Raw genomic sequence first — 26164 nt, forward strand, 5'->3', positions numbered from 1 at the left:
ACATGTGCTCTACCCACCTGCCTCCAGAGAACCTCTGACAATCTTACGCACAATAGCACCTCCATCACTCCGCAACCCTCTCACCTGCTTTATCTTTTTTCATGACCCTTATCAATGCCTGATGTACAGTACATTTTTATTTCTTCATTTATCACTGTCTTCACCTCTACAATGTATGAAGGGAGGAAACTCTTTTGTTTTGTTCACGACTGTATACCTGGCACCTAGGGATTTTTGTGTTCTCAAAATATTGGCTGCTATACATTCTTAAAAAAAACCTTACATTTAAATGTATGAAAAAAAAGCAGATCCTAAAACTGAAGCCAACCTATGCAAGTGAACCCAACTGTATGTTAAATTGTAACATAATCACCTTAGGAAAAAAATAGAGTTGAGTCTTATAACTTTTAAACATGGTACTTTTAAACCTATAGTGAAATACAGTCTAAGGGTAAAAGTAATTATAGCAAAAAATATTGAAAGTAACTTGGAGGTTTCCTTGTTGGTAGTGGTTCTGATGTAGTAATCGAAAATCATTGGGCACATATCGTAGGATTCAGCCAAGAGGGAAATATACTGATGCTGTTGGGAAACACGGTCCACAATGTGGGTGAAGGGGTATACAGAATGGGGAAAGGAAAAAAGAAACTTGTGATGTTGCATTAAAATTATGGGTATCAGTATGAAGTCGTTCTGTTCCCCACTTCTGCCTCCGGAGAAAGTCGAAAAGAAATGGCATCCCAGTACCAATGAGCACACTTTGTGCTCAGACCTTGGTTTTTAAAACCATCCCCCATTAAAAGGAGCCAGGGTTCCTTGAAGAAATGACTGATTCCAGTGCTAGGGCAGGGAAAGTAGAAGACAATCCTAGAGCATAGATTTGTGCCAAAAAGCAAGGAAATGCTCAAAGACTAATTGGGCCCCATCAAAAAAGACATAAGAGCCAGTCTGAAGGGGCTCCCTCTGACCAAGGATGGGAAATATGAACATCAAAAATAGTAATAATGGCAAAAAATTTTAACACATCAAGCAGAAATAACAAACCAAGAGTCCGCAGTGATATTTAAAAAAATAAATAATAGAGAAGAAGAGGAGGGAAAGATCTCTATAGAAGAATACCAGATGATATCTGTAGGATGAGAGATCCCCCCAAATCACCATTTTATAAGCCCCAGGGGAATAACCGATTCAGAGAGGAATCATCAATGAATGCTAAAACTAGTGGGTCACAGGTTTGGGGGGAAATAGATTTTCACATGGTCTCACATTATTTATTAATTTCAAAAGGAAAAGGGTACCTTTCCAATGGTGAGATCGGGCAGATACCACTTGGACCAAGTGATCAAGTTTAGTATTGCCGATAATGAGACAAACAGGTATTATGTGCTTCGTGATGTGATACAATAGAAGTACACAGTATCATCTATGTAATGTTCCTGCCAAAATGTTTTCACTGAATGTAAGCAATGAGGAAAGAATCAGACAAATCCAGAAAATGGGATATTTTACAGGGCACCTGGCCTAGACTCTTCAAAATCATCATCATGAATGACAACTACAACAAAAAAGGCAGGGGACGGGGGCTCCTGGGTGGCTCAGTTGGTTAAGCCGTTGCCTTCAGCTCAGGTCATGATCCAAGGGTCCTGGGATCGAGCCGCGTGTCGGGCTCCCTGCTCAGTGGGGAGTTTGCTCTCCCTCTCCCTCCACCAGATCCCCCCACCCCGACTCGGGTTCTCTCTCTCTCTCTCAAATAAATAAATAAAAGTTTTTAAAAAATGGCAGGGGGCTGAGACCTAACAACACACTGTGATATACAAAACTTTAGGGAGCCCTGGATTTATAATAAAAAATGTTATGGAAAACATTTTGGGAGTAAATAGAAAATTTTGAATATGGGCTGAATTAATATTAATGTGTGTTTGTGTGTGTGTGTGTGTGCGTGTGTGTTTACAGACTGAATGCATGAATCACAGTATCATGACATATTTCAGTCCTGATGATATTGGAAGCACACAAGAAAACATGACTTCAACTTACCTCCCCAGTGGCATAAAAGTCATTTTCTTTATATTCAGGAAACAACAGGAAAAACTGAACTAATGCACTGCAAAAAGAACAACAATAAAAAATATCACATGGCATCAGAAGAGTTTAATGCTATGCTACTAAATCTAACTCTCTGACAATAGGTTTCACTTTTTTTTTTAAGGTTTTATTTATTTATTTGACACAGAGATACAACGAGAGAGGGAACACAAGCAGGGGGAGTGGGAGAGGCAGACGCAGGCTTCCCGCTGAGCAGGGAGCCCGATGTGGGGCTCGATCCCAGGACCCGGGATCATGACCTGAGCCGAAGGCAGATGCTTTACGACTGAGCCACCCAGGCGCCCCTAGGTTTCACATTTGAAGTAAGATGCTATTAGGCTGTGAGCTCTGGTAGGCATTATATTCAAAGTGTCATGTACGTGACATTCCACACTGTGGATGGTTAGGAAATAATTTTGGGCTTACTTTACCCATTAAGGTGAGTCAACACCCTGGGCAGGTTTCCAAATCTCTGCATTACCAACCTGGACCATCTAGATGTTGAGGGGACCCTTGAGCAAAGTGATATGGGCTTTCATCTATTATTATAGCAATTCTTGGGGGAGGTTCCACAAACCTTATGACCCCATTAACCTGGGTTTGTGGTGAAGTAATGAGAACCTTATTGGCTTACCATCCTCTTCCTATGGGGGAACCCTGAACATTTCTAATGGGGTTCCCCAAATTTCAGCATTGTAATAACCCAAGAACAACAACAACAACAACAAAAACCCTGTAAAATGGCCATAGTCTACAAGAAAACCACCAAATGGCCAGATTTGGAAGTAACTGTCCAGTGGCATCTAGGCTCAAAAAAAAAAAAAAAAAAAAAAATCACACTATAGAACACCAATAGCCACTTCAATGAGTTATACTGAAATAGATTTAAACAGACTCAAATTATTTCATAACAAGCAAGAAAAGGGTAGATTACTGAGTGATTCTCTACTTGACCAAAATCTTTCAAAAAGGAAACAAAACTTATGAAACTCAGAAGCTCTAAGAGTGTGTTGACCCAGATTGCATTGTCTGAGAAGCTAGGCAGCGCTTTTGTTCCAGCTTCCTGCTGAGGGACTAAAAGCCATGAACTATCCAGTGAAGATGAAAGGCAAGGAGACCCTGCAAAACCAGGAGGAGGAGAAAGTTCAAGGGTTACAGGGAGGCAAAACTGGGTCATTACAATCCCCAAGATCCTGGCTGTACTTAATTTTCAAAGGCTCCATAAAAATCCTCCATTAAAGACCACTGTAGAGCTGTGGTGTATTTCTGTATTTATTATTTATAGTAACTAAAGTCTTTGTAGCAAATAAATCTGGGAAGCCGCACTATATAGCTTCCATGTTTGTGCTGGCAATAAGCTGGCTTTAGCGTGGAGATAAAAATAGAAGTTTATTTTCCACCCTTCCCTCGCCACCCTTCAGGCTAAAAACTACTTCTCTGTCTCTCTTCCTGCTAGTTGGAATGGCAATAGACAATTTAATATAGTAAATCTCACTTAAGCCTTATGCTTTAGCTTAAAACTTACTTCCTTGGAGAATCTGTTAAAGTTGTCAGGGTTGCCAGCCTTAGCAAATAAAAATACAAGACGTCCAATTAAACTTGAATTTCAGATAAACAACAAATAATGTTTTCATGTAACTATGACCCAAATATTGCATGGGACATACTTAGAGTAAAAACATTATCCATTATTTATCTGAAATTAACATTTAACTGGGCGTTCTGTATTTCATCTGGCAATCTTAGTTCAAGGAGCTAACCTCTCAGGTTGCTTCTAGCTCGAAAAAGGCAGGATTTTCTAGCTCATGTTTCCAAGGCAAGGCCCCCCTCTTGAGGAAGTTATAGTTTTAATTTCACAAGAAGATCAGAACAAACATTCGGCTAATCATAGCAAGCCCTTGGTAGACCTTTCTTAAATGGGAGTGAAGAATGAAAAAAGTAAATTTAGTAAGTTGGATTTACATATGCCATTTGCTTGTTTAACTGTGTTTTACTCCACTGTGTGTAATTCGTATTCCATGGTGAGGGTTTGCTTAAAAATATAATCTAGAATCAAGCCTACATAAAAGTTTCAAATTTTAGAAGCAGAATTGCTAAAATCTATAATACATAATGTACGTGTGTGTGCATGAGTGTGTGTGTGTGCGTGCACGCCACGCATTTATTCAGGCAAAAGAGATAGATGTCCCAGGAAGCAAGCCTCTGTCAGATGATTCTATTTGGCAACCTTGCTAGCATTGTGCCAAGGGCCTTGTCTAGTAAGTTGAATTTAGTCAAAGGCCACCTGGTGGCAGAAAGTTACATTAAAGGACAACAGGAAGAAACCGAGCTTGCAAGGGACAATGACTAGGAAGAAAGTCTTCCTCAGATAAATTTTGTAAAAAGGGAAATTGGTGGGTTCAGGGCACAGAAGGGAGATGGAAATGATAACGCACTAGAGAGTCTGGTGGAGTCAGAGGCATAATAAATATGAGACATTCAAAAGAAGCGAGGTTAAGATACTCTAAACAAAAGTTCCACACCAACAAAAGCTAAACAAGGGACAGCATTAGTCACTAACAGTTCAAGTGAAATAAGCGCAGTGACAAGAAACTTGTCATTTTATTCGGTGGCAGCCTACCACATCCTCCCATTCATTCTACAGCTAGGACGGCTGGGCCCTGATCTGCTCTGCCCGTGCCAATCACGCAGTGTTCTCATCTAATATATGAAATTTGTGTCAGAGTCATTGTTATGAGCTTTGTTTGGAATTGATATTATTTCCTATACAAACCAACAGATGGAACTGAACGATACTATCATTTCCATCCGCTGCTAGAAGCTAGCTACAGGCACGCCACTCGATGGTAAGCACCAGAGTGAGGACCCTGGGGCTGGTTGACTACTCTGTCACCTGCACCAGGAAAAGTGTCTGGCACAGAGCAGGCAATTGATAAACAGTGACAGAAGGAGAATGGCACCAGACAGTATACTCCAAATCAGTTAATAAATTCATTATTCTTTAGTACAATTATTTTTTTTAACCTAAACCAAAGGGGCATTGTGGCTTAATAGCATGTTCCAAATACCAAAAATTTGAATATATAAACATGTTGTTAATAAAAAAAAAAACCAAAAAACTTTACTTCCAAACACAAAGGAAAGCAGCCTGAGTGTGAATGTCAAATGCCTCTTTAGTAGGCGTCTACTCCTTACAGCCATGGACTATTAATAGTCAAAAGGAACGGGATTTTCAGGAAAAAAAAAAAAAAGAAATGTTTTTCAAAGGGAGAAAAAGAAGGTCCACTCTTTAAACCTGTAGTAACCCGTTTATAGGTTTCAAAGAGACTTTCTTATTCCAAACACCCATCTGGAGAGCTGGAGAGAAGAATGTAGTCACAAAGGGAAACAAATAGTGTAAACTATAAAGGAAACAGCTGAAATCAGTTTTCTGCACTACCCTTGATTAGCTATTTTCCAGTTCTAAGAGCCTGAAGCAAAAAGAACTGAAACAGCTATAAACAATGGATGCTTTGAAATAGGTTCTCTTTACATGTCATGCAAAAGGAGATGTACCACATGTCAGCAGTAAATAACCACACGGAGGGTCAACGGAAGTTGGGACCATCTTTGGGAGAGGGGAAGGAGAGACAGAAAAGGAATGGCATGGTTGCATGCTCTGGCTTAGTGGGGATTGATGCATTTCTTGGAACCTCCGCCCTCTGGGTGTTTGCTAGTTAAACAACTGAGCTTGTTTAGATTTAAACCAAAAGAGGGTCGGAGCGGGTGGGGAGGAATGGGGGGCGGGCGGAGTAGGTTTCCTATCTGTAAAATGAGAGCACACAGTCACTGCTCATGGTGCTTGAGTAAACTTGTAAGGATAGCCACCACAACTCTGTCTCTATAAGGAAACAGGAGGTGCCTGAGCTAGGGGCACAGGAAGGGAAACCCCTGTGGAAATCTGGCTAATCTGCTCCCAGGACCTACTGTACCTGGTAGCTAAAGTGTGGGGTCCTAGCCCTCCCCCCCAGAAACTGAATGGAAGTGTTAAAATAAGGGGACATAGGACAAATGAAAGTGTAGAAAATAGCCACCATATTGTTTTCTGGGTCAGGAAGGGAGAGAGAGAGAAATAGCTCTGGAAGAAAGGCCAAGTTCCTCTTCCCTCTGTCCCCCAGCCATCTGCCTTAGGGAGAAAAAATAAAACGGAAAACTTTTGTCAGAGATGAAAAAACTCTGACTTCTATCAGATTTACTTTCACTTTAGGGATTGGTTGGGTTTGCTCACCATGCGGAACGAGTGTTTGGTGCAACTGGGGAATAGGGGAGCTGGTTAACTCTTTCTAGGCAATAGGATTTTTTTAGTAAATGATTATAATGCCTAAAGTAGGTGCCCTAGTGATGTGAAAGAATTCAGGATTTGATCTCTAGTAATAATTTACAGACTGGAAAAATGTGACCAAATAAGAACGGTCACTCACTTAAAAAAAAAAAAAAAGTACTAAAAATGGCTGTAACAAATGTAAGAAAAAGAAGAAATTATATGTACACTGTTTGACCAGGCTTACAACTTTACATTTTCCTTCCATTTTTTTCTTCTTTTTAGCACAAGAATAATTTTGTAAGATGAAGGAAAAAAGTAAGAGACTAGCTAGCAAACCGAGCTTTCAGCTTGGGAGTCATGAAGGAGAAGCAAGCGAGGGGAAAACAGCATTTGAAGGCCTCAGAGAGAAAGAAAAGATACAAGCAAGCATCTAGGAAGATGTTTCCAGGCAAATGCAAAGTTAAAATGCAATGTTGAAAAGCAAGCAGAAATCCTCTCAGGCATATGGCTGAAAGGTTTGAAAAATAATCTTTGGTTGAATAATTCTGCTGTTTCTATTGTTTCTTAAAGGCTATTTTTACAAAATTATAATCATGCCTTAGGATTCCAGCTTTTCCTGTCATTTCCTCTGCTGGCCATTTTCACAATCATCAGTGATAAGGTAACGAAGTGGAAAATAGACCGTGCGTGCGTACGCGCATGCATGTGGATGTGAGCTCCTCATGTGGAAGTATTCTTAAAATGTCTTTAAAGAATTAGACCACGAGGACCAATCAGTAATACTTACACTATTGGATGAATTTCTGTATTGAAATAGAAAAATGTTTGGTCTGAAGAAGGCCAAGAGGGATCCAGGACCTTTTACCTGTATAAATTCCGTGCCACATCATTCTCATTGACTGCATATCCCTGGGGGTCGTCAGTAAAACTGAAGCCTGTGCCCACCTGAAGGTGAAATAAATAAGCAGGTGTAAACAGAGAAGCACAAGCCTCGGAGCCCTCCGGAAGATACCACACTGTAAGGAAATCAACCTTATCCCAAAGGGCCAAGCCTCTGATCTCGGATTTTTGCCTCTACCCCATGTGCATTTAGTCATCGTCACAGGAGGATGCTGCATTTCGCCTTTTTCCTCCCCTCTCCTCCGAGCGCAAATAAAATATCAGCACCAGGTGGCTCAGTCGGTTGAGCGTCCAACTCTTGGTTTCCGCTCAGGTTGTGATCTCCGGGGTTGTGAGATCAAGCCCCGTTGTCAGGCTCCACGCTCAGTGCAGAGTCTGCTTGGGATGCTCTCTCTCCCTCCTACCCTCCACCCCCACCTCTTGCTCTCTCTCTAAAAAAGAAAAAAAAAATTAGCACAAAGGTCAGTGGCTGAGCTGTCCTGATTCCACTGTGGTTGATTTGATTTGATGTTGATTTAAGGGGGAGGAATTCACCTTTCCTGGCCCCCAACATAGTATCAAAAGACCCAAGGTTGTCTCCTTTCTGAAACCTGGAGAGTGCATTGCTCTGTCCTGACAAGAAGGAACTCTCTAGGCTCGAGATAAAAGATGGTGTGTGTGTGTGTGTGTGTGTGTGTGTGTGTGTGTGTGTGTGTTTTGATTTTTCATTTGTGAGAAATACGGCCACTAAGCCCCTTCATATTCAGTAAGTAGGTTTTAAAATAAAGATTAGTTTTAAACTAATATTTCCTTATACCTAGAAGTTCCTAGACAACTAAGCTGTAAAAATAAGAAGATATCACTGATTTTGCATCAATAATTTGTATAAGGGGTGCACCTCAACCACACCTAAGTATTTTGATTTTGTTTTTGTTTTCCCCAAACACACAAGGGAACAGGACATTTCATTCAACTTAGGCAACATAAATATGCAGTTATATAGACTAGGAAAGAGGATGTTTGACAAAACTTGGTGCGAAAGGTGGGGGGGAATGGGTATGTTGTTCTCCTTTCACTCCCTATTTATCTGTTTTCTCTTTGAACCATGTGGGAAGTGAAAGAAATCAGAGAAATTAGCTAGGGGGTAAAGATACTCTTGCCGCAGAAGCTGACCAAGACTATTTTGCTGTTTACTAGACTCAATTTCAGAAGAACTTCCCAAGGAGAATTCTACTTTTTATTCCGAGGTGAGGCTCACTGTGATAAATGAGGGAGACCAGCTTTGACTTTTTAAACCTAGAACTCTCTTAGAAAAATTAGGAATTCTAATACTATATAATAATCCATGATATGGGGAAGCCATATAATCAGTGGAAAGAAACTAATCCCTTATCCTGGATGGTATAATGCACTGAACAGGACATTTCATAAGATTTAAAATGAGAGGGGAGCCTGGGTGGCTCAGTTGGTTAAGCAACTGCCTTCAGCGCAGGTCATGATCCTGAGTCCCGGGATTGAGTCCCGCATCGGGCTCCCTGCTCAACAGGGAGTCTGCTTCTCCCTCTGACCTTCTTCCCTCTCGTGCTCTGTATCTCTCATTCTCTCTCTCTCAAATAAATAAAATCTTTAAAAAAAAAAGATTTAAAATGAGAGGAGAGAAGATAGCAAGCAAAATTCCCAAACTCAGATTTAAGGATACATGTTAGAAAAACTAAATCCCAAATGCTTTTTAATAGATTAAATTCTATTTTAAAAAGCAAAAAAAAAAAACCCTAAATCTCTATTTCCTGCCCCCCATCTCTTAAATATATTTTATAAAAAGAAAAAAGACAAGAGAGGCCCACATTGACATTTCATAAGGTCATCAGATACTCACTGGATTATCAATGTAAAGCATGGAAAGTGTGGTGGTCCAAGCGAAGTCTCTGGGATGCACTAGCAAAACAAAGAGGTTTGAGACTGGGTCTTTAACAAAACATCCCATCTAGGGCCCAGCTTTGTTCAGGAGCCCAACAAGCCCACCTGTCCCCATCCTATCAATGAACTCCGGGTGTCCCTCTGACATTGCTTCATACTCTCGCAGTGGGGAATAGACACCAATACCGTTTTCTTCTCCTCTCCTCTCCTTTACTTTTCCTGGACCCCAAGGGTTTCTACATCCTTTTCTAGGATGAAGTTTGGAAACAAGACCCCATGCAACTGGAAAAACTCTTCAACTACTTATAGGGGTAAACCCATCTGTCTGATCCAATCAACCCTTCTTAATGTCTGATCCTTATGAATCTTCTTCCTCCTAGCCTATGCCAAGGAGAACAACTCCAACAGAAATGGCAGACATGCTTTTTTACCTGAGTCACAGAATGGTTCACCCTCCAAATTCGGGCCCAGGGAAAGTAAACGATCTCCCCCACCCCCCAAAAATGAGATGGAGGTAAACCTGGGTGACAGCCAGGTGTGACTCCTCCACACCTTCCTCTGCCCCCACCCCCACCCACAGCATCTTGCCTCCAGGATATCTGATCATTTATGCGACTGAACCATACGGTGTTCAGTTTGTGTGAATAATTAGGGATATAATTCCATCCATTAGTCTCATGCAAAAGAGCTCGCCCAAAGAGTAATAGATACCAACTGTTTTCATAAGCTCAGATTGCTTGAGTCAGCAGCAGACTGCAAGAAAATAGCTTAGAACCTTTCAACCAAATTTCAAGGGAGAAAGCAGCCCAGCCAGGATACTCACCCTGGTGCCTTCTCCTTCTTGGACAGACATCACCAAAGAGCGACGTTTTTATCATCTAAAACTATTATGTTATTCCTTGTGGTTCCACGTACACTTTAAATTTTTTCTGGAGCAGATATAAGGTTCAGGTGAAAACCTCTCCATAGGAAAATAGAGTCCAAGCAATACTTACAGGTCATGTTACTTGTGACAAAATAAGGTCCGTGTTCCACAAAGAGTCCAAACATGGATGAACCTCCGGGCCCTCCCTGCAGCCAGAGGGCCACTGGAGCAACCGTGGGGTCTACCTAAGGGGGACAGAGAAGCCAGGGACCACACAGAGTACTAAGCCAAAGAATACACTCGAGCAAACTTATCCAGATCCTGCGTCGTTCACTGCCTTGACTACATCTCCCAAAGCCTTCCCCAGACCCCAGTGACTGCTCTCCATTACAAGCCAAGTGCTGGTTATCTCTTGCGTTGAATTAGTATCTGCCCCATAATGCCAGTATCTATGTTGCTCAGTTCAGTCTTACCGAGCCAATAGCCAGGAAACCCACTGAATATAGAAGCTCATATGCCCCTAGAAACCCAGTACATTGCCTAGGGCATGGTTATATTGTTTTAGCGGTTTCAACTTGCATTTGACCAACAAAGTCCCACAGAGGCACAACCAACAGCCCCTCCTCCTCAGTGACAGTTGGCCCGCTTCACTGGGAGCCCAAATGGCCCTTCGGATTTGATTCACCAAGAGGGTGTTCACAAGGACAGCAACCACTTCCTTCAACGCGCGGGAGCTGAGAAGAACCGCGCAGGCCCGGAGTGGTTCAGCCAATGCAAACAACAGCAACAAAAACCCCAAGCAAGGTACAACTTGATTAAGGAGGCAGAGAAGAGGAAGTAAGAAAAGGTCACTGGCATGGCTGGGGTGACGAAAATGAGCTTCTGGCAGTAGTCAATACCATCAACCTCCATGAGAGAGGGGTCTTTACTTCTTTCTTCTTTCTTTACATATCTATTGAGCACCTCGTAGGGGTCAGGCACTGTGCTGGAAGTAGCTACATAGCAGGGCAGTGAGTTAAAAAAAAAAACCAAAAACTACTTCCAGCTTACGTTTTCATGGGAAATACAGACCATAAGTAAGTAAAGGAAAAAACTCGATGATTAAAGCATGTGGAAAGGAAATAAAGGTGATGTTAAGAGAGTGGGCGAGGGGGCACCTGGGTGGCTCAGTCAGTTAAGCGTCTGCCTTCGGCTCAGGTCATGATCTCAGGATCCTGGGATCGAGCCCTGCGTCAGGCTCCCTGCTCCGCAGGGAGTATGCTTCTCCCTTTCCCTCTGCCTGCTGCTGGCTCCCTGCTCATGCTCTCTCTCTGTCTCTCTCTCTGACAAATAAATAAAATCTTAAACAAACAAACAAAAAAAGAGTAGGTGAAGGCAGAAAAGAATAATGCTTCCTTTAAACACAAGTGATCATGGAAGGACTCAGTGAGATCCTGAGCTGAATGAGACCTGAGTTCTAGAACCATCCAGCCATGAGAGGAGCCAGGGAACACCACAGACAGAGGGAAATGGGAGGGGAAAATCCCCCCAACACAAAAGAGCTGGATGTGAGAGTGGTGAATGACAGGCCACCTGGCCCTAAGGGAATCCTCCAGAGCTATCTGGAAGGAGCTCTAAGTGGCTCCAGGGAGGCTCACAGTTGGATGTGACAGTGAGCGCTCTCTGGGTGTTGTGGCTCATTTGATGTTCAGTCAACCGGTCTCTACAAGCAAAGATCTCATTGCTTCAGCTCAGAATAAAATCCTGCAACCCCTCCCCTCGCTTAGCCCAGTCACACAGACACCAACCAGTGTTTCATTTGATGGTCTGAGTGGCCTGCGGTGTCCCCATGGGTGATGTGGGAAGGCTGTGGGCAGAGGCAGACTGACTCAAGGGGAGGCGATCTGGGACACCACCACCAAGAACCTGGAAGAAGAGCTGAGCACAGGGTTCTAGCCGGGAGGACAGATGGGCAGAAGTCACCAGAAGTCTGACAGAGTCCTTTAGCAGCTTCAGAAAGGGGACAAGGGGGCCTTGCAGAAAGAGGGGTGGTGGTAAGAACAGCTGTAAGCTGGACAAGAGCCTCTCTATGAGGGGGCCAGCATCAAGAAATTAAATGAGATAAAATTTGTAAAGCCCTTGGAACAATGCCTAACGTCTGATAAAGGCACAAGAAGTGTAAACAATTATTACAATTAAAGAAACAGGTAGAAAAAGGTAGGAGGCCAGAGTCAGACTGGGAACTCAGATCAGCAGGGCTCTAACTCAGCCTGGTATAATGGATACCAGTGTGTGAGCTCTTGCCCCAAACTGGATTCAGATCTGGGCTCTACTATCCACTAGCTATGTGGCTTTAAGCAAGTTGCCTAAGCTCTCTGAACCTCAGTTTTCTCATCTGTACAATCAATAATAGTATCAATAATAGTATTATGAAAAAAATAGTAATAGTACCTATGCCATGTGGTTGATGGGAGGACTCAAATTAATCTTCAAAGTTTAGTGAGTAGCATAGAGTACGTGTTCTGCACACGTTAGCTATTGCTGTAATAAAGAAACACTCAGAATTTATAGTTTTAATGTAAAAGATCTATAAATGAGGGAATAGGAAAAGTGGGTCCTTGCTCCTTTGGCGGATATCTTCCCTGGTCAGTTTTTCACTAGTTAGCCCCTTGCCACAAGGGTTGCAAAAGTCCATAAAGAATTCAAGAGACTTGTCTTGTAAGTTGAAGCAGGAAATACTAATACAGCCTTCTAAGGCTGCTGTGGGGACGTAGGGTGAGCCCTGGATCAGTAGCCACACAGATTCTGGTCCTGCTTGGCCACAAAATAGCTGTGTGATCCCGGCCCTCCAATCTTTCCAGCCCAGTTTCCTTATCCATCAAATGGCAACAAGGCCCACCTCACAGACATGAGAAAAAGTATCATGAAATGATATTGCAGACTCTGCTGGGCCGATTAAATAGAACCAGCTCCGACCTAACCTGCCTAGCCCCAACTGTGGGTGCCTTGTTTGAATCAGTGATTTTTAGCTCCCCTCAGACCCTCCAACTCGCTCTTCAATACCACTCACCAGGACCACCTCCCACTTGTGAGCGTGTTAGCGGTGGAGAAGCAATGGATCTCAATGGGAGCAGTTCCAGCCTCCCCGGGGATGTGAGGGGTACTGTGCGTCCACTCATTCCAGTGGACGCCCAGCCCCCACTTCCTTCCTAATGTGCACAGGAGCTTATAGAAGCCACGGTGTGCTACATGTGAGCCAATGATTCTCAACCTTGGCCACCCATTAAAATAGCTTTGTAAAAAATTGCTGCCTAGGTCCAAATCCCAGCGATTCCAACTCAACTGGTCTGGAGTGAGGTAGGCATGGATGTTTTTAAAAGTCCCCAGGTGGTTCTGATGTGGAGGCAGGGCTGAGAAATTTGTGAGGGCTAAGGAAGTTTGTCCTCTTGGGTGCCTGGGCCCTCTGGTCTCTGCCCTATCCTCCCCTAGCTTTTCATGTCCCTTCCTGTGACCTGGCACAAGGATGGGACCTCTGGGCTCTCAGAAAAATAGCCTGACCTGAGAGGCCACACTACAAAGTGAAGTCAAACAGATCGGTGCCAAACATCTTTATTATGCAACTTTGAAGTACAGGACACTGCATTCTTGGAATGCTTCAATAATAAGAGATCAGCATACACACCTCCAACCTCAGCTGACCTTGCTCCTCAAATGTACTTTCCTGAAGGAGGTGAATGAGCTCAACAACCCTTAAGGAAGCCCATTTTTTTCAAGAAAACGCCATGCACACATCTTTCTACTTTGATACGCCAACTAACCTATGAACTAACACTGCCCTTATCGGGAATAAAACGCAAAAGTCAGATGCTGGAAAACAAAGGTTTACATATTCAGTGTTAAAATCCCAAGAGTTAGTTATACCACAGCACGCAGACTTTTGTAACATGATATGACATCCTGATGTCATACATATAATAATAATTACATCAGCAATAATGGCATAAAGCTATTATGTGATAACTTGCAGGATGATCTATTTAGCTCTCAATTGTGAGAATGCAGCCCTCTCACTCCTCACCCCAACTTAGGAAAGAATAAAAGTAAATGAAGACATCCTGAACAAAACCACATTGTAAAACCTGAGCTCAAATAAAGTAAGAAAAAATTGCTCTTATTTATTTACAGATTTACAAAGGCCAGGGCTTTTAAAGTATTTATGATTTTGAAGTTATAATTCAAGAGTGTATGGAAGAAGAGAAAAAGGGCATTTATTTTTGTCAAAAGTTTTAGAAATTGTCCTTAACATTTATTGTTATAAAGAAAACACTTATTCTTAACTAACAGTTTTTTAAAGAAGGTATTAAAAAAAAAAATCCCCCTTACCCCACCAGTCATGGTCCCTAGAAATGATCATGGAGATGGTTTAATCTTCCATATTTTTCTCTAACTCCCCAACACATACATATATAAATATTTTGTAGATGTCATATAAGCCATGTGTGTAAATACCTTTTTTTTTTCTGAAAATAGGACGAGGCTATATGTAATATTCTATATTTGCTATGGTCACTTAATATATTACAAAAATCTTTCCATAACAGTACATATGATGATTTAACTAAACAGTGTGGCATTCTGAATTTACCACAATGTATTAATGCATTTAACATACAACACTGACAGGCACTGTTCTAAGCCTGGGGATGCAGACCAGCTTTCACTCATGGACAGGTAGGATACTCAATGGTTAAGAGCATGGATTTTGGCACCAGAATGCCAAAGTTTGAATTCCAACTACCTTATTTTACAGCTGTGTGCCCCTGAGCAAGTTGCTTAACTTCTGTGTCTCAGTGTCCTCTGCTTAAGAATTAAAAGGCCCATCTTATATAGCTGTGGCACAGATTCAAAGAGTTAATATAATATATGCACAGAACTTAGAATAGCGCCTGGCACAGCTATTTAAATGTTAGCTCTGATTTTTTCTCTGGTGAGGTGGGAAGATAGGTAATAAATAAGTAATTAAATAAGTGGGTGATGTAAGAGGGCAATGGAAAGCCATTAGATTGAATACTTAAGGCATCTGGTGAGGGGCTATCATTTGAGCTAGGACCTGAAAGATGAGTAATCCCCTACTGATAAGCATTTATACATTTAATTAAAAAGAAAACAAAAATCTCTTGTTAATGACCTATAGGTCCAAGTAGTGTAGTAGGAACTGGGGACAAAGAAGGGACAAAGAAACTTTAAATATAAGAGAAAGGACATGGGGAGTCATAAATATTTAAGTAAGAAGTCTCTCTACCAACAGGAGGGTGTGGGCGTACCGGTGCCACAAACCTGCACCTTCTGTTAGTGAGCAAGAAACCAGGGCTTTGCCTCAGAAGCCCTTGAAATTCTTCTGGTGACCCCTGGTGGCCAATTCATGAACTTGGACACTCCTTCCTCAGGGTTTGTTGCAGAATAAAAAGCCCAAAAGGAAGCAGGTTATTTACTTAGTTTTTCAGAATGCCTACAGACGGAAGGTTCACAATGTCTCACATTAGCCCGTTCCAATATTTATTCATAATGACGGTCAACAAATCTACCCTATGTCTTAATAGATTGTCATATTCCAAGTAAGTGAAACGCATTCATTTGGTTTGACATTCCGTACATAAAAGGATTCTTAGAAACACCCAGTTTCTTCTTTTCTCCTTGCTTCTAAGTGATCACAGAGGAATCTATGTGAACAGTAATGAAACCAAACCTCCCTGCCCTATTGCTCCCCATGCGGACATGCCCTCCACGGACGGTGTCCCCTCATGCTGAGTCCTCCTTTTCACCCTGCTCCTCATCAAATCATACCCACCTTTCTCGTTCTCCTCCCAAGCCCTCCTCTGTATTTCCGGGTAGAGATAACCTTCTACTCAGGCTTTACACGTATCACTGAAGCAGTGAGTTCATATACTGGCGGATGGGAATGGCACTAGAGCCTTGCCAATTTGGGTACTCTGCAGTAACTTGACTGCCTTTTATACAAAGGACATATTGGAATGACCCTAGGGAATCTTACGTACCTCAGCAAGTATTAGGGCAACATTGTCTGCCAGTGCCCAGGGCCGGGTACGCATTCTAGCCACTCCCTCCCTCCCACTCACCCCATCAGGGACACCATACTTTTTAAGAGAAAACAGCAACTTAACCACTAACAGACCCAAATCAATGGACCGCTTAAGATGAGAAGTGCAATTGGTAAATTAATTAAAGCTCCTTTCACACTTCTATATGCAGAGGCTGATCATTTGCTTGGTTTAAGTAATGTGTTCTGTCCTAATTGAAGTCATTAGTACCCCAAGTAAATGTCTTGAGATTCCCCCACGTAGGTTTGAATGGACTCCCATTTTGCCACACAGATCCCAGTTCAGCTGATACTTCAGCTACTATACTATCGGTTTAATCAAGACAGGGTTTTGTTATTTAAAGCAATTGGTTTTGTGACTAGAATTGTTAACTAGCTAACTAGTAACATTTTAGTTCTACACACACACTCCCAATTCATAGAAACAACTTGCTTAAGACATTACCTGTTTTTTTTCGGAGGAGTTCTACCTACAGTGGTTGGTGTTGGCCTCTTGCTAAACTTCCTTTACTGGGATTGTTGCCACTGTACCATCACACGGAAATCTACAAACATTTTTTTTTTCTTTTTTGAGGTCTCCTTACATCACTACCAAGCTTGCACTGACTCTCCTTGACTCTGAGTCATCTCATTTACTCTGAGCCAACTTACACTCCACCAGAATCTTCTCTACCTTTCTCCTTCCTAACCTTTATACTTGGCTCTCATTCCTTCATGAGGTAGTTGTGGCTTCTCTGTTGGTGCCTCCTGCCAGAAAGGTGGAATTTAGAATGAAGAGGGGTGGGGGGTGGGTATTAGAGAAAGGCCTGACTTTCCCATCTTGATGCAAACAAAGAAATGGCTGAAGAAGTTAGTCACGTTCCTCTCCATGTGAAATCAGGCATGTAAAGGTTTCTGCAGTTCGAATATTTCTATGGATGGAATGATCTATAATTCATCATTTTTAGCTACTTTCTTCTTGTTTCGTTTCAGCTAACTTCTATTCTTCCAGACCTCTGATGCCGTAACTACAATAATAGCAAAGAGAAGATAAACAGTGAAAGTCTGGAGACAAATGTCTATGACCTCCAAATCTTTGCTGTATGACTAATGGATCTTCAGCCTTCTGTGGTAGACATATTTTAAGAGATCGGTTCAGTCCACAACCCCTTCTCTAAGGACTCTCCATCTACCAACAGAAGAGACCCATTAGCCATGTTTATATCACAAGAAACTGCACTCTCAGCTTTAGCTGATTGGACCAAGAAAGAACACCTGACCCAAAGTGGGCCAGTCATATCTGCCCCTAGCAGAAGCACTATTTGATCTCTGTTGATTGCAAAGTTCGAGGATAGGTAAAGGTAGAAACTGTAGGGTAGCCATCTCCTGCCAGATACCTGGAGAAACAAAGCATGCTGATCTCTGTCAAGAGAGAAGAATGAAGTACAGATGAGTGATCCTGTGGTCTTGGACAGAATAAGGCTGAGACTGAAGACTGGCTGCCCTGGATCCTGATGCCTTTCCTGATCCTCTTTCTGCCCTTGGTGTCTCTGGGCAGGAAAGAAGGATTTAGAATGGGTTATCTAGGGGTGCCTGGGTGGCTCAGTTGGTTAAGCGTCTGACTCTTGATTTCAGCTCAGGTCATGATCTCAGGGTCATGATATCAAGCCCCACGTTGGGTTCCACGCTGGGCGTGGAGCACGCTTGAGATTCTCTCTCCCTCTCCTCTGCCCCCACCCCCCCCCCACATACACACGCTCTCTCTCTCTCTCTAAAAAACAAAAATAAAAATAAATAAAAACTAAAACTAAAAATAAATAAAGAATGGGTTGGCTATATTAGTTAGGGTCCAATCAGAAGACAGAAACCACATAATTTTAATTTTTAAATTTTCCCTTTTTAAATTACTGTTATTTTTTTACATGAAAACATTGACCTTTAATTCTGTTACAAGTTCCAGTGTGTGCTCTCGTCCCCATCCACCATGGGTATCACATCCACTCACTACTGGGCTGAAGTGGGGATGTAATGCTAGAGTGGTCTGCCCCCCCCCCCCATGAACCACATCCTCAATGTTGGCCAAATACCAGCATATCAGATAGGCTTCCTGTGTCCGCCACGGAACAGGGAAATTTTAAAGAGATATTCATTATAACAAGGGATAGCCATAAATATGTAAGGGAAATCCTAAAGAATACCCCGTTCTGAGGGAAAGTGCCCACAGGTGGACAAACATACGGTGGGGATGGGGCTCTTCCCAAGGCTTATACCCCAAGGTATAAGGCTTACATCCCAAGGCTGTGGTCTAGACCTCACTGGAGAAGGGCTGACTGTACCCACTGGGTGGCTGAGAAGTTCACTGGGTTGCCTGGCTCACTAGTGGCCAACAATCCATGGACAAGTCAGAAAAGGCCTCCAGGGAAAAGTGGTCTGTGGCTGGTGGGAGAGTCTACTTGTTTGAGTGTGGTGCACAGTGTCCACACTGGGAAGGCTGTGGGAAACTAGCCTTGGGTGCAGGGGGTCAAGGCAGGTGGGAGGGCTGCAGAGAGGTAGCTTAGGGAACCAGCTCACTGGAAAGTATGGGATGTACTGGGATGGATGGTGCCCATGTTGAGGGAGCTGCAGCCAGTGGTCACTGGGACAGAGCCAGGACTGTAAGCTTGCTGAGGGTCTTCGTGGTCTGGGAGCCCAGCAAGAACAGGGCACTACTGGATGTCCCCCACACACGCACTGCTGACAGACTGGACAAGGTAACAGGAAGAGAAGCACACGTCCTCCTGCAATGTCCCTCCAGCACCCTCTACTAACAAAGCTTAGTATCATGCTTGCTACACAGGAAAAACGTCTATAGCTCTGGTACCTTGGAGCAAATAAAAGGATAGAATTGGAGCTAGTTCTAGTGGTCATAAGATATCACAGTCACAGCCCAAAAAGTATGTGAGAAGAGGCTATAGTAGTTATCTAATGCTGTATAACATGTATCCAAAACATAGTGGCTTAAGACAACAGTAATCAATTATTCTCCCATGCTTTCTGTGGGTCAGGAATCTGGGGATGTCTGGCTGGACAGTTCTGGCTCAGGGTGTCTCAGGAAATTACAGTTAAAGATATCAGCCGGGACTACAGTCCTCTGACTTGGGCTGAATGAACATCATCCAACGTTGGTGCCGACTGGTGGGTGAGGACTCACTTTCTCTCCATGTAGGTTTACCCACATGGTTGCTTTAGTGTCCTCCCAATGGCATCTGGTTTCCCTCAGGGGTGAGTGATCCACGAGACCAAGGCAGAAGTAGCATTGCCCTTGATAGTAGCCTTGGAAGTCACCCACCATCACTTCTTCTATAGTGCCTTGCTCACAAAGGCCAGTCTCGATTCAATATGGCAGGGGACTACAAAGGAGCACGGCAATCAAGAAACAAAGGTCACTCCTGGAGTCTGGCTACCTGATCCTATTCCAGCCTTGCTGACTCCTCAATATGATACTGATCTTCCTCAGTCACCAGATATTCAGATTCCAGGAATCCCAGCCACTCCCCTTGGCCCAAGGAGCAAGATGGGGCCCTTAGTAGAGGGGCACAGGCCTCACTCTAAATGTCTCTGGTTTGGATTCCATAATATGTGAGGCAAACAATCCAACAAATCATCTCTATTCCCATATCCTTAAGACAAAGTCAAATACGGGGTATCTTTTTCCAGTGGGAAGAATTCTGATTGCAAAAAATAATAATCTGTGTGCTTTTTTATCTTCTTAAATGTGGAAAACCCCAGTTTCACTTTGCAATTTCTTTACCCCGTAGCAATTAATCCACACTCTTCGCTGGCTTTCAGCGACTTCCGATTTGGAATTGCCTCCTGTTTTCTGTCTTCTTTAATCTGCCACATTGCTACTGGTTAGCTCTGCACAGTATTTGTACTAATAACAGGAAAACTAATAATGATAAACATGATGATAATGAAATAATAGCAAAAGAAACTCTACTTACCATGTGTCAGGCGCCTGTCTAAGGCTTTCCCGCATTCCCTCATTTGTCTCAAAACTGCTCTCAAGTAGGTACCGTGACCCTCGCCTTTGGCACACACACGCCAAGGTTTTATGCAAGCTAGACTAACTCAAGTGCTATCATGTTAATGACTGTAGTCTAGCACCTTCCATGGCCAGTTTTCTCAGGATCAACATACAATGATCAGGAGCAAAGATTTCTCCAACATTTCGTTTTAAATTCAAGTTCTGCCAATTTCTAGTTGGGCAATTTGGGGCTAATTATTTAATCTCTGTCATCCTCTTCATCTATTAAACAAGGATAATAATTCCTTCTTCATGTGGTTATTGTAAGGATTAAATAAGAAAATGCACAGTGCTTAGCACGTAGTCAATGTTCAATTAACAATACTCATTAGAATTGTGACACTTTTATTGGCTTCATTATACTTTTTCTCCCATGAAATAAAATGCCTATTATTTCTCTTGCACATTGCATCCCCACTGCACACCAATTTCCGGCTCTAGAATCCATTATGCACTGATTTGTATACAATAACAGGGGAGTCTCACAGAAATAACAGAGAGACAAAACTAATTTGAGAAACAGCATCCCCCCAAAATACTCAGAGGGTATGACAAGTGTGGCATCCTTCCTGGATCTCTCTTATTTTCTCTACCTTCAATTTTTGTAAAGGGCCATTTCTCTCCTGATGATAGTATCAGCTGCTACCCTCTAACAGGCAACGAACTAATCTTTCTGCCAAATGAAAGGAACTCTTCCCTGTCTGGGTGATCACTGCTTCTCCTTCTCACATGCTTTCTCTTCTTCACCTAAACTGGCCTGTTTCATAATTTACGGCCCGACTGGCTTGGCAGGAATCGTTGCTCTGGGGCCGCAGATGTCAGCTCTGTGTGTGGGCTCCCCAGGTAAGAAAGGTTCAGAACCATCTATCCTGGCTGCCACATGGTGACACTTGTCAGGGGTACCATCTTCTCATGCTGCCTGTTTCCTCCCGGAAGCTGAGCCTGTCACTTCCAATAGAACGTGCTGTGCTTGAGCTTCTTCTTTTCTCTTGTGGCGGCCTCGAGCTTGTCTTTTGGGATCATCTTAGAATGTGTTTCGGGCTATAGTCCTGGGCCCCAAAGAGCATAATCTGGCCAGGGGATGCAGACATAGGTCTTCATTTAATTAAGGGGTGGGACCCCAACAGCCCAGTCACTGTTTAATGCCACGAAGGTTCAGATGTCAGTCTGGCAACCAGGAGAGGGTCCAGAATCTAAGCCCATTTCCCTGACCGGCTTTCCGGTCTTGCTACACCACCTACGTTCTAGAGGAAACTGTACCCCTGCTCAGAGGCAACTGAAGAAAAGAAAGGACTGAGTCTTTGTTTTGTTTTCATTTGACCACTTCCCTCACCATTAATTCCTGTTTTCACAAATCTGGGTCATTACTATTGTTGGAGATTCAACATGCAGAAGTCAATGGGGAACTTCCTGGTATCAGAAACGGTCACCGAAGCAGAAGAGAAAGTAGGAAGTGGGGTTTCTCGGGGCGAAGGGAGACAGAGAGCTCAGGGGAGACGGAACCCTAGCAGGCCTTAGAGGAACACTGAGCAGGATGAGGAAAACTGACCCCACAGACTACACGCCCCGCTTCAGGCCCACATTCCAGCCCTCACCCAGGTGGGGGCATGAGACAATACACCACCCCCATTTGCACCAGTTTAGCTGCCAGAGGTGTTTCTTTCTGGATAAAGGGGTATGGATCACTTTGGGTCCAGAAGCACTAAAAACAGGATGGTGGCCTGTAGGCTGGAACCATGGCTTCTCAGGTGTGGCCCGCTTGGTAATTCTATCACTTGCTGATAGAATTTACAAGTCAGTTTCTGGGGAAATTTGGAGATAATTCTTAAATACAATAAACTGTGAGAATCACTGAGAAAGAATATACTAAGAATCGCAGATTCAGACACAAGTATCATCTGGCACAGAATAAGGGCCCCCCACAAAGGTGTCCACATCCAAATCCTCAGATTCTGTGAATAGGTTAAGCCACATGGTAATTGGAATTAAGGAAGCTGATGGGATTTGGGTTATTAGTCAACCGACCTTACATTACGGAGATTACCCTGGGTTATCCACTGGGCCCAATGTAGTCACAAGGGTCCTTAAGTGTAAAAGAGGGCAGCAGAAGACGAGAGTCAGAGAAGGTGATGTGACCGCGCAGTCGGCCAGAGTGACGCAGTGTGAGGAGGATTCAGTCCGCCTACTGATGCAGACTGTGAAGACGGGGGAAGGAGCCATGGGGCAACGAATGTGAGCAGCCTCTAGAAAATGCAAAAGGCAAGGAAACAGATCTCCCTGAGAGCCTCCAGAAGGACCGCAGATCTGCCGACACCTTAATTTTAGCCCAGGGAGGCCTGTGTCAGACTTCTGACCTGCAGAACTGTGAAATACTAAGTTTGCGTTGTTTAAACCACCAAGTTTGTGGTAATTTGTACAATAGCAATAGAGAACTAATACAAAGGGGTTGACGACAAATGCCTATATTCAATGATATTAAAAGGTGTGATATCAGGTGCCTGGGTGGCTCAGATGGTTAAGCGTCTGCCTTCGGCTCAGGTCATGATCCCAGGGTCCTGGGATCGAGTGCCGCATCGGGCTCCCCGCTCAGCAGGGAGCCTGCTTCTCCCTCTGCCTCTCTCTCTGCCTCTGATGAATAAATAAATAAAATCTTTTTTAAAAAAAAGGTGTGGTATCAAAAATGCACATGCATAGTGTGGTTTCTGAAAGGCATAAAGTTTAAGAGATTTCCAAGAGCACACACCCACACAAAAATTTCCACCTGTTAGAACTGGGTCATATTGCTAGGCTTAATTCATACCAATTCTCTTTAAGATAGTTGTACTGGATATTTGGATGTTTCCCTCATTGCTTCTGAAGATCCATTCTCCCCTCTGCTCTGTGCCCTGGTAGACAGAGCTCCAAGGACTGGACTCCCTCCCCCTCTGGTTCCCAGTTGGGTTCCACCAATGGGACGCAGCAGCAGGAATCTGGAGGGCACTCGGATGCCAACACTGCACCTATACAATCCCGAGGGTGAGTTCTTTCCTTTAATTTTATGCTCTATGCACCTCACTTGTGCACGCAACAGTAACACCAAGGAAGAAATAAACTGTGTAGGGCCCAGGAAAGTCTTCCCAGAGTAGGTGACAGCCTGAAGACTACTATGAGCCCAACCAAAAAGCATCTGGAATTCCTCACCAATTTTTACATGCTTCCTCCCACCCACAACTACGCGGTCATCTACGGCAGAGGCCATGGTTGAGAAAGCGAAAACGAGAAGTCAAGAAAATACAACCCAATTATGCCAACAAAAGCAACTTAATTTGAAAACTACCCTAAAGTAAACAATTTTATAGATGCAACACTGATATATGCAAATCACATCCAAATATAAATACTACCCTCCCTAGGGACAGCTTTTTCTTTGTTTTCTCTGGTTTCTAAACCAAATCCAATTTGGAAAATAAAAATAGAAAATTATCCTGTGGTGGGATAAAATTTATTTATGCATCTCAGCACCTCTACCAATATCCACACCCCTCACCCCAAACAGTACCCATTAGCCTAAAGTGATTTGTTCATGCTGAAGAATTGTGTGCCATCACCATGCACTCAGTAAGAATGGTAAAGTACAAAAACATACCCAGCTGTGTGTGTATATGGGCCCAAGAAGATGAGTGATTTGTCTTCTATGATGCCATACCAGATCAACAGTCTTCTCTACCTGTCTCCCCGCAAAGGCTCCCAGAATCAATTCTCTCTCTTCTGTGTCCCCAAAGTACTAATCAGTGGGTACTGGATGCATGAAGGGGTGAGTATGAAAATAAGGACTCGTACTGCAAAGTCCATGGACTGAGCGGCCACGGAAATCCACCATCAATTAACCTTAGACATGTGTTACCTGTGCATTTTGGGACTCTCCCCATTCCTTATCATCTGTTGGCTCCTCAACGCCCATCCTCACCCAAGCTATTTTCAGAACAAAATAACAACAGAATGATTTAAGAAGACTGTGGCAGGAAGAAGGTGGTAATGTGAATATTCTGCACAAGGCTGCAAGGAATTTAAAAGTTGGACCTTCCCTGCATTCCCTGCAAACATTTGTTTCCTGCACATAAACAAGAACACCACACAGAGTCATTGGCACTTATTTTTAGAAAAAAAAATCTAAAAGATGAAAAAAAAAATTTTTTTAAAGGATATTGTTTGTAGGCTAACATGTCTGCCCTGGGGCAGCATCCTCAGCCCCTGAGGATCAGTGTCCTGTGAGGGCGCTCTCATAGGCCTACCTGAGCCGGGAAGAACCAGAAGAAAAGGTTGCTGTTGTAGGTCTTATTCACGGTGAGGTAGCCAGCATAACTCTTCACATTCGATCCTGGGAAAGGAGGGACCATACTCCTTCCTTTTCCTAGCAGAAGAAAAAATTTACCCAAGGATTAGAGAAATAATACAGTGTTAAGTCATCTTCATCTCGGCCCGTCTTCTCCCTCCCAGGGGCCAGGTCTGGAATGGAGTGATCAGAAAGGCTACCTGGGGACTGGCACAAAGGTACTTACTATAGCAAAATTCCAGCCTGCCCTGGTCCATTCCACATATTTGACATTCACAACTTAGCCAAGGGCAAGTGATATTTTTAACCTTTTTTTTTTTTGGTCCCCAAATACAGTTTATGAGCTATAGTAAGATTTTTTTTTTTTTTTTTTTAAATCACCTATCTCTCAGCTCCACTCTAAAAAGTAAACCATGGTATTCACATTTGGGCCACTGGGAAGGCCAGGGCAGACGTCACCCACCATGAGGCAGCTGCAAGAGAAACACCACAGCTAAGTAGCTCTCAGCCTCCGGAAGACCTATATTCTCCACACTCTCGTTATCATGAAAGCAAAAGGCCTGCCACTTCCATTAAGGGAAATGGGCTGACGCATGTGGGCAGCGGGGGAGGCTGGGAGGGCAGGGTGGGGCAGCCAGTGAGACGAGGGGTGACCTCATGGCCCCTCAGAGGAAGCCCAATAGGACAACAGAATAGCTGTAGAGGGGAGAGGTTGTGGCTTTTTTATGGCACCGAAGGGAGAGAGACAGGGAGGGGGAAAGAGGGACTGCTCAGACAGCTTGAGGACACCCAGAAGTAAAAAATACCAAGAGGAGCAAACACTTTATTTTTTTAAGATTTTATTTATTTGTCTGAGAGAGAGAGTGTGAGCGAGGGGAAGAGCAGAGGGAGAGGGACAAGCAGACTCTGTGATGAGCCCAGAGCCCCACAGATGCAGGGCTCAATCTCAGGATCCTGAGCAGGAACCAAGAGTCTGACGCTCAACTGACTGAGCCACCCAGGTGCCCCTAGAGGAGCCAATACTTTAAAGGCAACAGTACTGAGGGCTTTACGTCATGCAGTAGGTGTAGTTATTGTCTCCACTTTACAGACGAACCGAAGCTCAGAGAGGGGTAAGTAACTTGCCCAAGGTCACACAGCTAGTAAAGGAAAGCTGGGATGCAAACCCAGCGGTCAGGCTGCAGAGTCTGCTCCTTCTTCCACCCTGCTATGCTGCTTCTCGACCAGAGAGTTAGTCAGAAAGTATGGGTGGCAGGGAGTGGAAGGAGGAGCAGTGATTAGGAACGGAATGGAGAACAAACAACAAATAGATGGCAGGGTGTAGGGGGAACTGAAAGAAGGGTCTGGGTGAAGAGAGGTTCCTTAGTGGTGACAAAGCAAGTATGCTCAGTAAAATCTAATGATTCAAGAAAAGCTATTTATATCTGACACATATTAAGTTGGAGACTGGTTAGTAGAGAGGCACAGGTCAGGAAGCTTCGTCCTTCACCCATGCCACCAACTAAAGATGCCTTTAGTGGGGTGCTGGAGCTCATAGGCTCCGGAGTGCTGACTGTTAGCATCCCTCCCCAACTTGGCATTCAGCAACACCACTGCTAGCATGCAATGAACCACGGTAAGAATGTTTATATTCAGGGATAGGTGCTGTAAATCAGGGCACC

The 26164-nt window shown here is 43.5% G+C and overlaps 1 protein-coding gene across 8 annotated transcripts in view; it reads right to left on the reverse strand.

The window, feature by feature from the left end:
- The window catches only part of CPVL (carboxypeptidase vitellogenic like), a 142539-nt gene that overhangs the window by 90779 nt on the left and 25596 nt on the right, over positions 1-26164 (reverse strand). For 7 of the 8 annotated variants that reach the window (XM_073899004.1, XM_073899005.1, XM_073899009.1 and 4 more), the window contains 5 exons: positions 24463-24581; positions 10180-10294; positions 9144-9202; positions 7254-7333; positions 2038-2104 (listed from right to left, as the gene is read on the reverse strand). In XM_073899004.1, coding sequence (XP_073755105.1) covers positions 2038-2104; positions 7254-7333; positions 9144-9202; positions 10180-10294; positions 24463-24581 — 440 coding nt within the window. The remainder of the gene's footprint in view (positions 1-2037; positions 2105-7253; positions 7334-9143; positions 9203-10179; positions 10295-24462; positions 24582-26164) is intronic. The other variant, XM_073899010.1, reaches the window with a different exon arrangement.

Source organism: Callorhinus ursinus, unplaced genomic scaffold, assembly GCF_003265705.2.
Source record: "Callorhinus ursinus isolate GAN/ISIS: 27379988/994484 unplaced genomic scaffold, GSC_fseal_2.0 scaffold12, whole genome shotgun sequence".
Lineage (NCBI taxonomy): Eukaryota > Metazoa > Chordata > Mammalia > Carnivora > Otariidae > Callorhinus > Callorhinus ursinus.